The sequence below is a fragment of the Nycticebus coucang genome, chromosome 16 (assembly GCF_027406575.1).
Source record: "Nycticebus coucang isolate mNycCou1 chromosome 16, mNycCou1.pri, whole genome shotgun sequence".
Taxonomy (NCBI): Eukaryota; Metazoa; Chordata; class Mammalia; order Primates; family Lorisidae; genus Nycticebus; species Nycticebus coucang.
Window position 1 is genome coordinate 13,345,597 of NC_069795.1, and position 14,586 is coordinate 13,360,182.

Below are 14,586 nucleotides of genomic sequence, written 5' to 3' on the forward strand. Positions count from 1 at the left end.
CAATCAATGCAAGGATGGCAAAGAAAAACACCAGGGTCTCCATCTCCATGTTCTCTTAGGTGAAATCATTTTGCCAAACTCTTAACCAATTCATTACCATTACTGACATAAACTTGTGAAAACCTAGTGGCCCAGATGTCACAACAAGAGCTCTCTCTTTTCAGGTGGTGAGTTCCTAACATGAGCATTTGTGGTATGTGACTGCAGAAGTGCTGGTTGGGTGAACCAGGCAAGCTGCCTACAGCTACCTGTAAAATAGAGAACATACCTCACTCCACAGGGCTCTTAAATCAGGTGTCAGCAAAACTATGGCCTGGGGGCCAGATCTGCTGTGGCCTGTTTTTGGAGGCCCACCAGATAAGAAAGGTTTTTACATTTCTAAATAGTTATAAAACAAAAAAAAACTAAACTAACAAACAAAACAAAGAAAAATATGCGAAAGACAACTAGACAGTCCTCTAAATCTACAACTTTCATTATCTGGTCCTTGGCAGAAAAAGTCTGCAGACCTCTGGATTAAAAAAAGAAATAAACTTGAAAATGACTGGCACACTGAGCTTAGCACATAGGGCATATTTAGAAAAATGTAGTAGAAACTTCAAAAAGGGGAAGTTTTCTGGGGGTAATTTAGTCAGGGAAGAGTATATGGAATTCAGCATAAGGGAAACCTGTAAGATTTGTAGAATACGTACATGCTGTTATTTGGCCTATGTTAGTCTGCATGGGCTGCCATAACAAAACACCAAGACTGGGTGGCCTAATCAGCAGACATCCATTTTCTTAGTTATGGAGGCCAGAAGTCCAAGATCTAATTCTCAGCAGAGTTGCTTCCTCCCAAGGCCTCTCTCCTGGCTGGCCAAATGGTCACCTTCTGTGTCCCTACATGGTCCTTCCTAAATCTTACCTACCTTCTTATACAGGCACTAGTCAGATGGATTAGGTTCCACCCTAATGCCTCCATTTTAACATACTCACCTCTTTAAAGACCTTTTCCCCAAATACAGTAGGATTCTAAAGTACTGGGAGTTAGGGCTCTACTATATGAGTTGGGGTAGAAACAATTCAGCCTAAAGTACTCCTCTTAAATTACATGACATATTAAGATACCAATGCTAATCCTCTCATTTAGAAAAAGTAACCCCGGGCGGCGCCTGTGGCTCAGTGAGTAGGGCGCCAGCCCCATATGCCGAGGGTGCAGGGTTCAAACCCAGCCCCGGCCAAACTGCAACTAAAAAAAAATAGCCGGGCGTTGTGGCGGGCGCCTGTAGTCCCAGCTGCTCGGGAGGCTGAGGCAAGAGAATTGCGTAAGCCCAAGAGTAAAGAGGTTGCTGTGAGCCGTGTAACGCCACGGCACTGTACCTGAGGGCGGTACAGTGAGACTCTGTCTCTACAAAAAAAAAAAAAAAAAGAAAAAAGAAAAAGTAACCCTTACCCACTAAGAGGTGTTATAAATGTATAATGACGGGGAAAGGCCAGCTCAATTAGGGAACCTTTTAATGGTAGGCATCTGTAGCTTCCCTAAGGTGATAGAACCATCAACTGCACCCCAAAGAACCATATTCTCTCCCACATTTCCCAACCTCTTGCTCATTGGTAAGGCCATACGATCAGTTCCAGCCAGTAGGCTATGAGGGGTGACGAGCCTCCTTGCAGAGCACTCACAGGCTGGAGGAAACTCCAGCTCACCCTTCCTCTGCTGTAAAAGCCAAAGAAGTTTCATTCTGAGTAGATGGAGCCACCAGCTAGAAGCAGCCTGAATCCCTGAATCACCACATGGATAAGAGCCACTTTGGAGTCAGCCCAGTCTCACAAAAATTTATGCAGGATATAAAACTTTACTGGGCAAGTCACAAGAGATTTGGGGTTTCATTTGTTATCATAGCACTGACAGAGGGGTTATGGGGTCAAGTTCTAATGTCAGACTTGCCATGAACTCACTGCCCACCTCTGGCCAATAAGGCCTATTCCTAATACAAGCTTTCAATTTGCCCTTTTCCATTTGGCTATAGTAACAGGCCTAGAATGAGTGTATTTTTTCCTCATAATAAAGAGTTTAAACATAGGCCAAAGCCTTTGCTTTCAAAATAGCTTAAGGCCAGCCGGGGCATAGTGGCTCACACCTGTAATCCTAGCACTCTGGTTGGCCAAGGTGGGAGGATCCCTTGAGCTCAGGAGTTCGAGACCAGCCTGAGCAACAGTGAGACCCCATGTCTTCTAAAAATAGAAAAAAACTAGCCGGGCATAGTGGCATATGCCTGTAGTCCCAACTATTCGGGAGGTTGAGGCAAGAGGATTGCTTAAACCCAAGAGTTTGAGGTTGCTGTGAGCTACGATGATGCCACAGCATTCCACTCAGGGTGACAGAGTGAGACTTGGTCTCAAAAGAAAAAAAATAGCTTAAGGCCCATCTTCCAAGTAGGATACACAAGTAGCTCAGGTCCTTAAGGAATAGTCATTTATTTTATCACCTGTAAATAACACGCCTCCCTGGCATAATCCTCTGTGCAGTGGGTTAAGCCACTCAACTCCAATTGATCTTCAAGTTTGTTACACCTCCAGCTATTCTCTGCTTCCAGAATTGGTTCCTCCAAATGCTTCATTATCTGAACACCAACTCAGATGTGAACACCTGTGGAGGGGGGATTGCAGAGCCTGAAATGTTCCCCATCTTCTCTCCCAAAGCCCTTCCCCCAGGCCCCTAGTGCCCACCAACATCAAGTCTTAGAGGTAACTGTGTGTCATGAAAACATGTCCACAGAGAAGAAGTACAAATATATACCCCATTTGTCTTTGGAACCAGATGTCTGAAAAGCTCCCTTGACAGAAAAACTGCCACAAATAATACACTCATTTACTACTCAGGAAATACGCTGCTTTCATTGAAAAGTGATGACATGAAATTGAACCAGCTCCCAGTCCTGCTCTAAATTATTCCTACTATGCCTGTAGCACACAGAGGATCCTACGAAGAAAACAAATACAATAACCAAGAGGCGCCCAGACCTCCCCCACAGGTATCAGTTTTGCATTCTTTCTGAATTTGTCTCACTTTATGATATGGCTCCATAGAATGTTTTATTGATTTAATCTGGTAAAATCCAATAGCCTTTTAGCTGGGATGACGAGGCTGTCCAGGGGTTGCTGCTTCCTTAGGAAATTTATAGAGAAAGACAAGAGTCCCCAAAGAGAGCTGTCTTTCTCTGGATTTGAGGTCGGATGGCAAGAGGTTAGGGCTCAGCATCTTGAGAAGCGGCACAATTTTGAAAACAGTTTCAAAACATTAAGACCTGAGCCTTGCAGAAATCTCTAAAAATCTGTTGTAAAAACAGCTTGATCTGCTGTTGACTCTCCCCCATGACCAGACAGCCACCATGCTCCGATTTCTGTGTTCTTTGAAGAAGGAGCCCTGTGCTCCAGACTGGCTCTGGTACCGGCTCATTTGGGGACTCTGGGGTGTCCTTAAACCATTTAAGCCCCTAGTTTTCCCTTCTTCAAAAAGATTCTCTGGGGTTGAACCAGAGAATCTCACATCTCTGTTTTAAAGTGTGATTTCTACATGAAAATATTGTCACCAAAATTAGATACATGTTCTTTTCCCCAAAAATTTCAGAGAGGGCTTGTGCAGCAGGAACAGTGAGCTTCTTTACATCCTAGTCATTTGACCCTCGGAGCCTTTGTCCCCTCCCTGTACAGGGGGACACAGGGTTTAGGCAAGGTGGTATATGTGAAAATAGTTTTGTGCACAATTCTGAATAAAGTGGTAACTGGAATAATCAAAACACGTGATCTGGACACCTCCCCATTCCATCTCATTACCCCTCTCCCCTGTCCCTGACCAAGGTTTGAAACAAGAAAATCTACAAGTCACATCCATTGATGTCATTTTTCATGTGCCATGAGTCCCCAGGGGAGATCCTGATCTCTCCCAAAGTGAACAATTTTGATCCATCTCAAACTGACATTTGCAGCGTGTCCGTCAGATGGACTTTTGTAGGCATACCTGTTGCAGGAAAAAATGAGGCAGAAACACTGGAGCAGAAAACTCCCCCAAATGCCTTACAACTCCACCCCCACTTACATCTCGTCAGTTGTATGAAGCCAAGAACTTTACATAAAAGATGCGTTTCTATTTGCCATGTACATAGTACCTCCATGTTTTAAGATTTATCAGCAAATAAAGCAGCAGCTACAGTGAGCAAAAAGTGTATTTCACAGTCATTACAAAAGTACATATATTCCATGATGGTGACACAAACACAGTCCTTACTTACAACCAAAGCATACAATTAAAATGGCTTTTCCTCTGGACTTCACACAATGCATTTCAGTCTATTTCTGTCAGTAACTACAGGCTGAATGGAATCAAAGCACAGACTAAGGGGAGAGAGCCATGGGTCAGACAATACATCTTATACTTACCAAAGGGATAGTCAAGTTTTCCATATAAATATAATAAAATAATAAAGAAGTTTTTTTTCTTTCACTTGGTTTCATAGATTTGTCAGGAGCACACACAAAAATACAGCTTTCCCCCCTGCCTCCCCCTCCCCCACCTCTCACTGGTTCAGAATAAACCTGAGTTCGGAGTCCAGGCTGCCGACTGTGACATGGTCAGTTAGTGGCGCAGCATCTGCAGCTGTTCCTGAAGCATACGAGGAATGGGAAGCACATTCTCCACGGGGCCGACAGCCACGTGGAAAACCCTTCTGTTCCTGGGGAAAGCACAATTTGAGAAACAGACGTGGGGGCTCCAGAAAGTTCGCAATGCACAGGTGCACACCCTGTGAGCTTACAGAGTGGGACAGAGGCAGCTGTCAGATGGAGGGAAGGTCAGTCTGAGATGATTTCTTTTCTTCTCGCTCTTAAAAAGCTCTGTTTTCAATGTTGAGTTATGGAACCTGGTCTGAAACTCCAGGAAATAATGACACCAATAGCTGGGCATTTGACCTCCTCCTAACACCCCCTAGAGCTAGGGAGATTCCCTGGGGAGGGGTGAAGGAGCTCCAGGTCTTGCCATGGTCAGCTAAGCCTGGGAGTGAAGGGTGTCTGCAGTCAGCCAAATCTATGTTATCTTCTCTGTTCTCTTCTCACTTAGTCAGAGATGTGAGGGGGCAGAAGAAGTCACTACTGGTGAATGAGAAAATGATCAAGAACCATTCCCTGCTATCTGGCAAGGGCTGGCTGCCAGGGAAATAAAGGCTGGTTTTGCAATTCTCCAGGACCTCAGCCCGGTTCAGAATCAATGGATGAAATGACTACCCCAGGGTGACCACGGTGGTGATCTCTCGTCACATCTGCACCAATCAGAAGTGGAAGATTCCAGGCCATTCTGTGACAGTCTCCTTCTTGCGGAGAAGAGGATCCTTGTGGCCTGGATCCTTCTTCTGATTCTGTTCGTGACCTGCCAGATGCCAGGGCTGAGGCCCCAGGTGGGGACAAGCTCCAGCAGGCTCCAGCTGGACAGTCAGACAACACGGAAGTCCACAAAACGCACATACAGGGACGCAACAGACACAAAACTGGAGATGCGTCTTTGGTTCGATCCTGGGTGAAAGGTGAGAACACAGTGTGGACGGAACCCTGTGTGAGAAGCGCTGCTGAGCCCGTGTTCGAGCAATCCCCTGCCAGGCACACTGTTGACACCTCACAGCAAACCAGCACTGCTCTAAACTGCACTTGCTTTCTGGGTAGCTTGAAAACTGCCCTGCAGAGGTAACGGTGCCTTCCATGTCCTCTGAACCCTGCTCTGAATCCTGCCACAACCATCCTTTCTCCCTTTCTTAAGCACCAACTGGAACTATGTTCTGCACCCTCCGGAAGGGTCAGGGCCATGTTGATACAATGGGATGAACACAAGGCAACTGGGATTCTACCCCACCTGCCACCAGGCCACAGCCACTGAGTACCTCGTGGGAGAGAGCTTTTCTGCTCTCCATGGGGCCATCTCTTGCAAAAACATGAGTTAGGTGGACTTGGTTATCATTTCTCCATCCAGGTTTTTAAAAATTATATTATTTCAAGCCAGACAAGGTGGCTTACACCTGTAATCCTGCACATTGTGAGGCTGAGGCAGGAGGATCCCTTGAGTCCAGGAGTTTGAGATCATCCTGAGCAAAAGTAAGACCCTGTCTCTACTAAAAACATACAAAGACTAGCCTGGTGTAGTGGCGCATGCCTGTAGTCCCAGCTACTCCAGAGGCTGAGGCAAGAGGATTGCTCAAGCCCAAGAATTGGAGGTTGCTGTGAGTTTACCATGATGCCATGGCACTCTAGCCAGGGTGACAGAGACTCTTCTCAAAAAAAAAAAAATATATATATATATATATGTGTGTGTGTGTGTGTGTGTGTGTGTGCGTGTTAGTTTAATTTACTGACATCATGTAAAGAAACATCTCTTTGGAGAAGATAATTCAACCATTACCAAGTTTCAATAAAAGAAAAGAAAATCTGTCAAAACCTAGCTTGGGAAGTCAGTGTTTCCTCTGGTCCTCATCTTTCCACAGGTCCCCCCTTGTTTGGGTCCATCCTTGCCTGAAGCTCCTTGCTGTCCGCCTGAAGGTTCCAGGGCCCCCCTTCCCTGTCTGCAACCCCTGCCATCCATCAGCAATCACTGCTATGAAAGGAAGGGCTTCACTCAGCAGAGGAGACTGTGGCCTGGTTGAATGACTTGTGATGCTGTCGGTCCCTATGTGCCTGTGGCCGACGGCTGAGAAAAGGACAATCTGCTGGGAGGCACATGTGTAGCACAGAGTGAAGAAATGTAACAGTCTGTGATCTGGGTGGCCCAGAGGCTGAAGCACAGTTTCCCCAGCAAGCCCAGCAATGGGTGGGAAGGCAGGAGGAAGCGGGACTCTGAATGTCTGGAAGCGGCTGCCCCTGGAGCCAACACTCCTCTCGGTTCCCAGCATCTTCGGGGTCCCTAAGCGAGGTCAGAATGTGTAGGCTTTGGGTCTGTGGGTTTCAACTATAGGTGGGATTGCACGGCAGGAACTGATGGGGCCGTAAGGGCATTCCACTCAAGGTCTTTGACTGGTTACACACTGATGGATGCGTGCAGTACTATTCAATTCATTGGGGTTTTTTTTTGAGAGATACCTAGAATCCCACCAGCCCAAGTCAGCACTGGCTCTTGAAGCCATCAGCCACATCAAAGGACAGGCTTGTAGGGGCTGCTGGTTGCAGTGGGGGCATGCCAGCTTCCAGGGGTCTATCTACAGATGGCTGTAAGCTCTGATGTCGCTTCCTCAACATTTGCCCGACGCCCATCATAGGGAACCTGCCTCGGCTTTTCACGCAGTTCGGGCTCCCCAGAGACTGTGTGGGGCCACTGCCAGGAACTGGAGGTGGGGAGCACACACCTTCCTCTTTGGGGGGGCTGCTCTTATCTTCATGAGTGAAGGAGACCAGAGTGGGATGCAAAGGGGTTTGGAGAGGCGATGTGCTTCCAGACAGCAGCCCCGGGGAGAAGGTCCTTTCACTGGAATTTCTGCGAGCCAAGCTCACTGGGGAGTTCAGAACCCTACAATGATGAGAGGGGGACAGCAGTTCTATGTGGCCATCACGATCGACAGACTCGAAGGAGCGCACCATGTCCAGCATCAGGGGGTCTTCCTTGGGGGGGATGCCGGTGCTCCCGGGCCCTTGCTGGTGGGGCTCCAGTTTCTTCAGTATCTTGGGCGTCCTCGGGGGTGGGACAGGGATGAATTCCATGGAAGAAGAAGCCACACAATTGGAATCGGAGGCTTTGAGGAAAATATTGCGGCAGCCGAAGGAATCTGCATACCAAGAAAGAACACAAACCGTGATGACAGCCGCCCAGACAGTGCGCAGCCCCCTCGGACCCCGCGCTTGGCTGAGATAGTTACACACTGAGGCTGGAAGGAACCAGCTAGCAAACGGCCTTGGCTACTCCGCCAGCAGCACCTGACTCTCCCCACAGGGGCCCAGACTATCTTTCTAGGGTAGACACGACAGAAAGCTGGAAATAGGACGTCTCCTGGATCCCAGTTTGCCTCACGGCCCCAGCTTATCATCTGGTTGTTTAAAATTCTGGACCCTGCCAAAAGGCCTTGGAAAAAAAAAAGGTCCATATGCTCGACAGGAACTCTCATTCAGGAAACTCTTGGAAGCACACCGAGCCCCTGGCCAATAGGGTCCTTGGAGAGCCCACACTGGACTTTTAAAAAAAGTTTATTGTGGTAAAAAACACATAAGAACTTTTATCATTCTCCCCATTTAAGTGTATGGTTCAGCAGTGTTAAGTATGTTCACAGTACTATGGAATCACTCTCCAGAATGCTTCTCCTGTTGCGAATCATAATACCGTGCACCCATTAAATAACAACACCCCATTCCCAACTCCCCAAGCCCCCTGCCGAGTACCATTCTACCGTCTGTCTCTGTGAATCTGACTATTCCAGGGACCTAACGTAAGAGAACTCAGAATCTGCCATCCGGGGCTGACGTAATTCACTCAGCATCATGTCCCCCAGGTTCGTCCACGGTGCAGCATGTGTCAGGATTTCCTTCCCTTTTAAGGCTCCACGTGACTTTTGATCTTACTAGAGCCTCATCCAATTCTGAGCAGGGGCAGAACACTCTTCCTCCATATAGTCAAGGCACCCAGCCAATCCCCACGGTTTCTATCTCAAGTTGGCACAGACTAGAATCGGGGTTTGCAGAACTGTGCCAGAAAAGCAAGAGGAAACCCCCTACGGATTTGGAGCTGAGAGAAATGAAGCCAAATTCATGTGGAATAAGGTCTGTATTAGCTACTTTCTTCTCCCATAACGTTTTATAGGCCCTATCGAGGCCCAGATGCAAGAGCCAGCTGCTGCCCGCTGGGAGTGATTTCAGGAGCATTGAGGGCACTGGGAAGCCTCCTGGTCTTATGTAAATAAGTACACAGACACCAAAAGAAACCAGGCCCACTGTCGCCTGAGATTCACCAGCAGAAAGGAGTAGAACTTCATTAACGCTGACATCTCCAGTGTCCCCGCTGCATGTGGGCACTGGCCCCCTCTGAGGTCCCCTGGGGATCCTGCTGCCTGACAGGCAGGCTGCTTTGGGCAACGTGGGGTCAGTGGCTTCCGTCTAGGAGCAGTTTGGGAGGGAGGAGGACAGGAGGGGTGTTGAGTCCCACGCAGGTGCTCAGTCCCACTGTCTGCTGATGGCAGACAGTCATAGCTCTTTCTGAACCTTGATGTCCTCATTTGCAACAAAGAGAGCAAATTCTGTGATCTTGCCCATCCCTCCCCACAGCTGTGCCTCAGGACACCCTCGGCTCCAGTGTCCCCTCTCTTGGGGGTTTTCCCCTTCTTGTTGAGCCTATGCCCACTGAGCTCTGATGTTCGTCCCAGAGGAGGGAGACACAGTTCTCAGTTGTCAGTGATGTGCTGGGTTCTGCATCAGCCAAAGGAGCCAACGTATGTTCTCATTTCATCCACCCAGCAGCTCCAATGGGTGGGAGTCACAATGAGTAAGGGATCTAGTGACAAATGTCAGCTGTTAGGGAACCAAGGCCTCAGTGGGCAGTGGAGCTGGGATTTGAACTCGGGTCTGAACAGGCTCTACTAGGCCCAGGTTTACCATATTCCCTTTTCACAGGGTCCATGGGACCACCATGGGGACACCTGATCTCTGCTCCTGCACCCTGACCTCCACTCTTACAACACCTCATGCACTCCCCTTTGCTCCCATGGTAACATGCACCCCAATCTCTGTTCCCACAGTAACAAGTACACACGTACCCCAATCTCTGCTCCCATGGTACCACGTACTCTAATCTCTGCTCCTACAGTGACACATACCCCAGTCTCTGCTCCCATGTCCCACATACCCCATATCTAATCCACAGTAACATGTACCCCAATCTCTGCTCCTACAGCACTGTGCACCCTAATCCCTGTTCCTAAACTATTATGCCCCCAGTCTGTTTCCATTACATCATGCTCCAAGTCTGTGTTCTCAACTCCCTCCAGCACGAGTGGCCTACCCCATCCAATTTGGCCTTGGTTGTTCTTGGGCCACTTGAGCTCTGCACCTCCACTCTCCCATGGTCCCGAGAATCATGTCTGTCCCAGGGCCATAGGGCCATCCATGCGGGGTATGCAGCCAACATGCATCTTAATCTAAGGGGCCCGAGAGGGGCCTCAGAGCTCACCCACCTTTGTCAGGGAAGCCTGACTTAGAGGCCTTCCGCTCCTTCAGCAGAGCTTTGGTGTTTTGAAGCTGTGTGATGAGAGAGGCAGAGGGCTGTTTGTGCGAGGGCAGGTTCTTGTCCAACTTCTTGGTGAACGGTCGGTGAAGAAAATCTCCTCTTTTTTCTTGTTCTTTGGGCTTTTTATCCTTCAAATCAGAAGCAAACAAACATTGTCAGACACACACAAGAGCATACCATGTGATACCTCTTTGAAAAGTCATCCGTGTAGATCAGAGGAACTCGGCCTTTCAGGACTCGATCAACACTCTGAACTGTATTGAGCGAGGGTAGAGCCAGGGCCCAGTGGACGCTCCGGGGAGCCCATCTCTCTCTGTCTGGGTGACAAGTGGCTTTGACAGTCTCTAGCTCCCTTGCACTGGGCTGTATCAAGGTGTGCCAGCAAGGGCAAGGCTACCCATAGGAAGTTAATTACTCTGGAACAAGCTGAATGAACTAAGGTAAAGCAGATCAGGACCTCTGGGAACCTACCGTCTGCGTTTAAAGTGGTGTCCAAAGATTGTGCCCACAGTAATGGCGACTTGGAACAGAAATGCTTCCACCTTAATAGGAGACACTGTATGTGCAGTCAAACCAAGTGTCCAACACAACGAGGACAAAACAAATCCTGGGTACTTCCGGCCCTCTCTACCCTCTAGTCATATGAGCACTTAACTTGTGTACTTAAAACTCACTTGTCTGTAGCGTTTTTTTGTTTTTTTTTTTTGCTGTTAAGTCTTGCTTTGTTGAACTACATGATAATCCCTCTAATGGGAGGGACTATTTGACTATTTTATACATCTTCAAGCAAGCCCACAGCCTCTGGCATAAGGCCAGATGCTTAGAAAGAGCTTAATAGTTATTGAAATGTTTTAAAAAGAAAAACAAAAAGGCCAGTGGAAACTGAACTGAATTAAAATAAATTGAGTTCAAGCTTCTGGGAAGGGTGATGTCACCAAGAAGCATCAGCGGTTGTTTTTTCTGGCCTTAAAGGGGGTGCCTGGTGTTTACTGTTAAACAAGCGGCAATTACATCCCTGACCTCATCCCAGGTGATGGGGGAAGCTGCATTTTTACATTTTTGTCGTCAACTAAAACTTCTGCAAATTAGGAATGTTCATCTATTTTTCATGGATATTGTTGAAAAGCTTCTCAAGGAAACATCTCTTTGCACTTTCATAGCCCTTTTTAATAAGGATGTTCAAAACCTTTGCAGATTCAGATTTGTGATGCCCAGAGCTTGAGTGGGAAGGAACAGTAGGGGAGGAGGGTGGGTGCCGAGCCTGATGAGCCAGGGCCTGTCCCTCAGCTGATGGGGCCCCTCCCCAACAGAGGGGGCAGGTAGGGAGGAAGGAGAGGTGAAGCTTGTCCATGCACACTGCTTCCTCAGCTCCTTAACAGATGTCACCAACACTCTGTGAGACACACAGGGTGCCAGACACCACACTGAGAGCATGACCCCAGCGGGCATATTCTATTCCCTCCTTGACTCATGAGGAAATGGCTTGAAGTGGTTAAATAATCCACCCATGGCCCTAATAGAAACTCAGATTTTCCTAGCCCTGAAGTCAGTGTTGTCAACTGTCAGCTTGGCACCACACTGTCAAAGCAGAGCAGGGTAAAGTGATTCCAACAGTGGACAGGCCAGACACAGCTGCCGGTGTGGAAGCAGGAGCTCGCCACAGACCACCAGGCCTTGCAGGGCGGGCCGAATGCTCCGGGCCCTTCCCTGGGAGGTTACCAAGGGGACCTGGTGCTCCAGGGGACCAAGGTCGCAGAGAAGGATCACAATCTTGCTTTGTGTCCCTCTCCCTTTGCTTCCGTGCCACACTCACAAGGCTACTGTCTTGAAGGCAAAGGAGCTTTTTTGTACACCCACCCACCTCTCGCCCCCAGCAGCAGAGCAGACATTACCAGCCTTTCCTGAAAAGTCTGGCAGGATCTCCTTTTTTGCTCAGTTCTATCTCTATTTTTATGCAGACGTAATCAGTTCTACCTGTTAACACCTTAAACAGGAAGAAATAACTAAACATATCTTTGTCACACATTTTAAAGGAATATTCGTGTTAAGGCAAAATTGTGGTCCCTTCCCATTTAGGGTTGCTCTTTGAAACTGTCAGCAAACCTTTCTTTAGGCTGCTGTGCGCGCCCCCCCCCCTCCCCCCACCACGTTTAGAGAGCTGCCAACAGCTTTATGGCTTCATTTCAGCTCCTTTCCAGCCTTTTGGGAGCTTCAAAAGTTTCACGATCAAGATGTAAAACTTCTGGGGCCAGTATTGCCAATAGTTCATCAGCACCAAGAAACGTGCAAGTGTGAGTGTGTGCTGTGGAAAGAGACCAGGGCTGGCCTGTAAGACCAAACTTCTCCTGTAATGAGAATTAGACAAAGAGCTCTTTTGCAATGAGTAGAAAGCCCACTGTGGGGCCAGAAGAAAGGGAAAATACACCAACAGACAGAAAATGCCAGGAAACCAATGCTGAAGCCACACAGGATTAACTTAACCCCAATTATCCTGGTGTGTCCTCCAACCTCCTCCCCCCCACCCCACCATCTTTCTTAGTCTAAAAGGATCAGCGATCTCATAGTAACTGACTACTTCTAGGGTAAAATCAAGAATCCATCCCTGACTTCTCCCTGCAGGGGACAAACTCAGGGTCAGTCCCGTAAAAGAGTCAATAACAGCAAGTCTGTTTACAACTAGCCCATCTCACTGCCCTCGAAGCACAAGTGTTACCAAATGCAACCGATCACCCAATTATACCTTTTCATTTGCATGGCCTATTTTCTCTGAAAGAAATTTCCTAGGGAGCAGGATGCTAAATTGCCTTACATAACAGAAACAGATCTTCAGGGGGACTAATTGCACCCCCCCAAATTCCCGCTCCTCACTCAAGGGTACTGCTGCCTGCAGGGGCTCTCCTGGCAGGGCTCCCAGCACCCAAGTGAGCTTGGAACCATGTGGATGACAAACTCAAGCTCCCAGTGCTGAGCTCATCCTCTCTGCACCCTCATGGTGCAATCCTGAACCCCCCCTATGAAGATCAGAGAGGAGACAAGAGGCCCTGGCTGCAAGCCATAGTCGAAACAGCTTCTGTTCTCTACCACCCATTTCCACCCACTGTAGATGTCCATGGACACTTACGCAAATGGAACATTTTGAAAATGTGGCCCCAGAAAGGATCCTTTCCCCAAGACTGATATTGAGGACTGTCCCAGGGAGGAGAAGGAGAAGCCTGGAGGTGCAATCTACTGGACTTCTGGGAAGTGATCTCTGAGGCTCCCACAGAGAGTAGGAAGAGAAAGCCACATCTTTGGCCTCTGAGAACTGAGCTCCCGAGAGCTGTTCCCCCTCAGACTCTTCCCTGATGGCTGTGCCACTAGAATAATGATAGCCACTGAAGAATGACCCCAGGTTTCTGCGTTTCCAAGACCCACACTCTCCCCATTTCCTCCTCAGCTCTGCCCCTGCAGGTGTTGCACCCAATGACACCAGTTGTCATTGTGGCTTCTCAGTCTGGAAATCTGGGACCCATTCCTGGCTCTCCCCGTAACTTGCTGGGTGACCTTCGGCAAGTTCCTCTCCCAATTATCACCAAAAAATGTGGGGCACCTGCTTCATTGTCTGAGCTGCAAACTTGTGGATTTAACAGGGATGGACACTGCTCTGCCTCCTCGTCTGCCACCACTTCTCCAACAAGTAGAAACAGGAAAGGAGCCAAGTGTGCAGGGACAGCAGAATGATAATAAAAATTCCACTCTACTTGGAAAGCTCCAATCAAATCGGGGGATTCTGCTAACCCCACTCACAATAATTCTCTGCATGTTTTAATTCAGGGTAAGGATGGGGTGTCTAGGGCTGGGTGAAATCAGTCAACCCTTAGGATCACAAGTGATGGTTAATGTTACGTGTCAACTCAGCCATAGTACTCAGCAGTTTGGTCAAACACCAGTCTAGAAGTTGCTGTAAAGGTATTTTTAAGATGTGATTAACATTCAAGTCAATAGACTTTAAGCTGATTATCCTCTATAACAGCAGTTCTCAACCTGTGGGTTGAGACCCACAGGAACTGTATTAAAGGGCCACAGCATTATTAAAGTTGAGAGCCATTGCATAACATGGGTGGTCTTTGGCAAAAGACATTCTGCCTCTAGGTGGCCTATGGGCTTAGAACTGCAACATTAACTAACTCTTCCCTGAATCTCCAGCGCACTGGCCTGCCCTGCAGATTTTGGGCATGCCAGTCCCTGGGATTGTGTGAGCTAATTCCTTAAAATAAATCTCAATTCTGATCTTTCTTTTTCTCTCTCTTAATTTGTGTGTTTGTGTGTGTCTGTATATACTGGTCCTGTTTTCTTTGGTGAACTCTGACTAATACCTCATGACCCCC

General features: G+C 48.0%; 1 protein-coding gene across 2 annotated transcripts in view; it reads right to left on the bottom strand.

Annotated features, from left to right (window-relative positions):
* Positions 1 to 6,343: 6,343 nt before the first annotated feature.
* Positions 6,344 to 14,586, bottom strand: part of HUNK (hormonally up-regulated Neu-associated kinase) — a 111,622-nt gene continuing 103,379 nt past the window's right edge. For both annotated transcript variants that reach the window (XM_053565812.1, XM_053565811.1), the window contains 2 exons: positions 10,167 to 10,347; positions 6,344 to 7,775 (listed from right to left, as the gene is read on the bottom strand). In XM_053565812.1, coding sequence (XP_053421787.1) covers positions 7,117 to 7,775; positions 10,167 to 10,347 — 840 coding nt within the window. In that variant the 3' untranslated portion in view covers positions 6,344 to 7,116. The remainder of the gene's footprint in view (positions 7,776 to 10,166; positions 10,348 to 14,586) is intronic.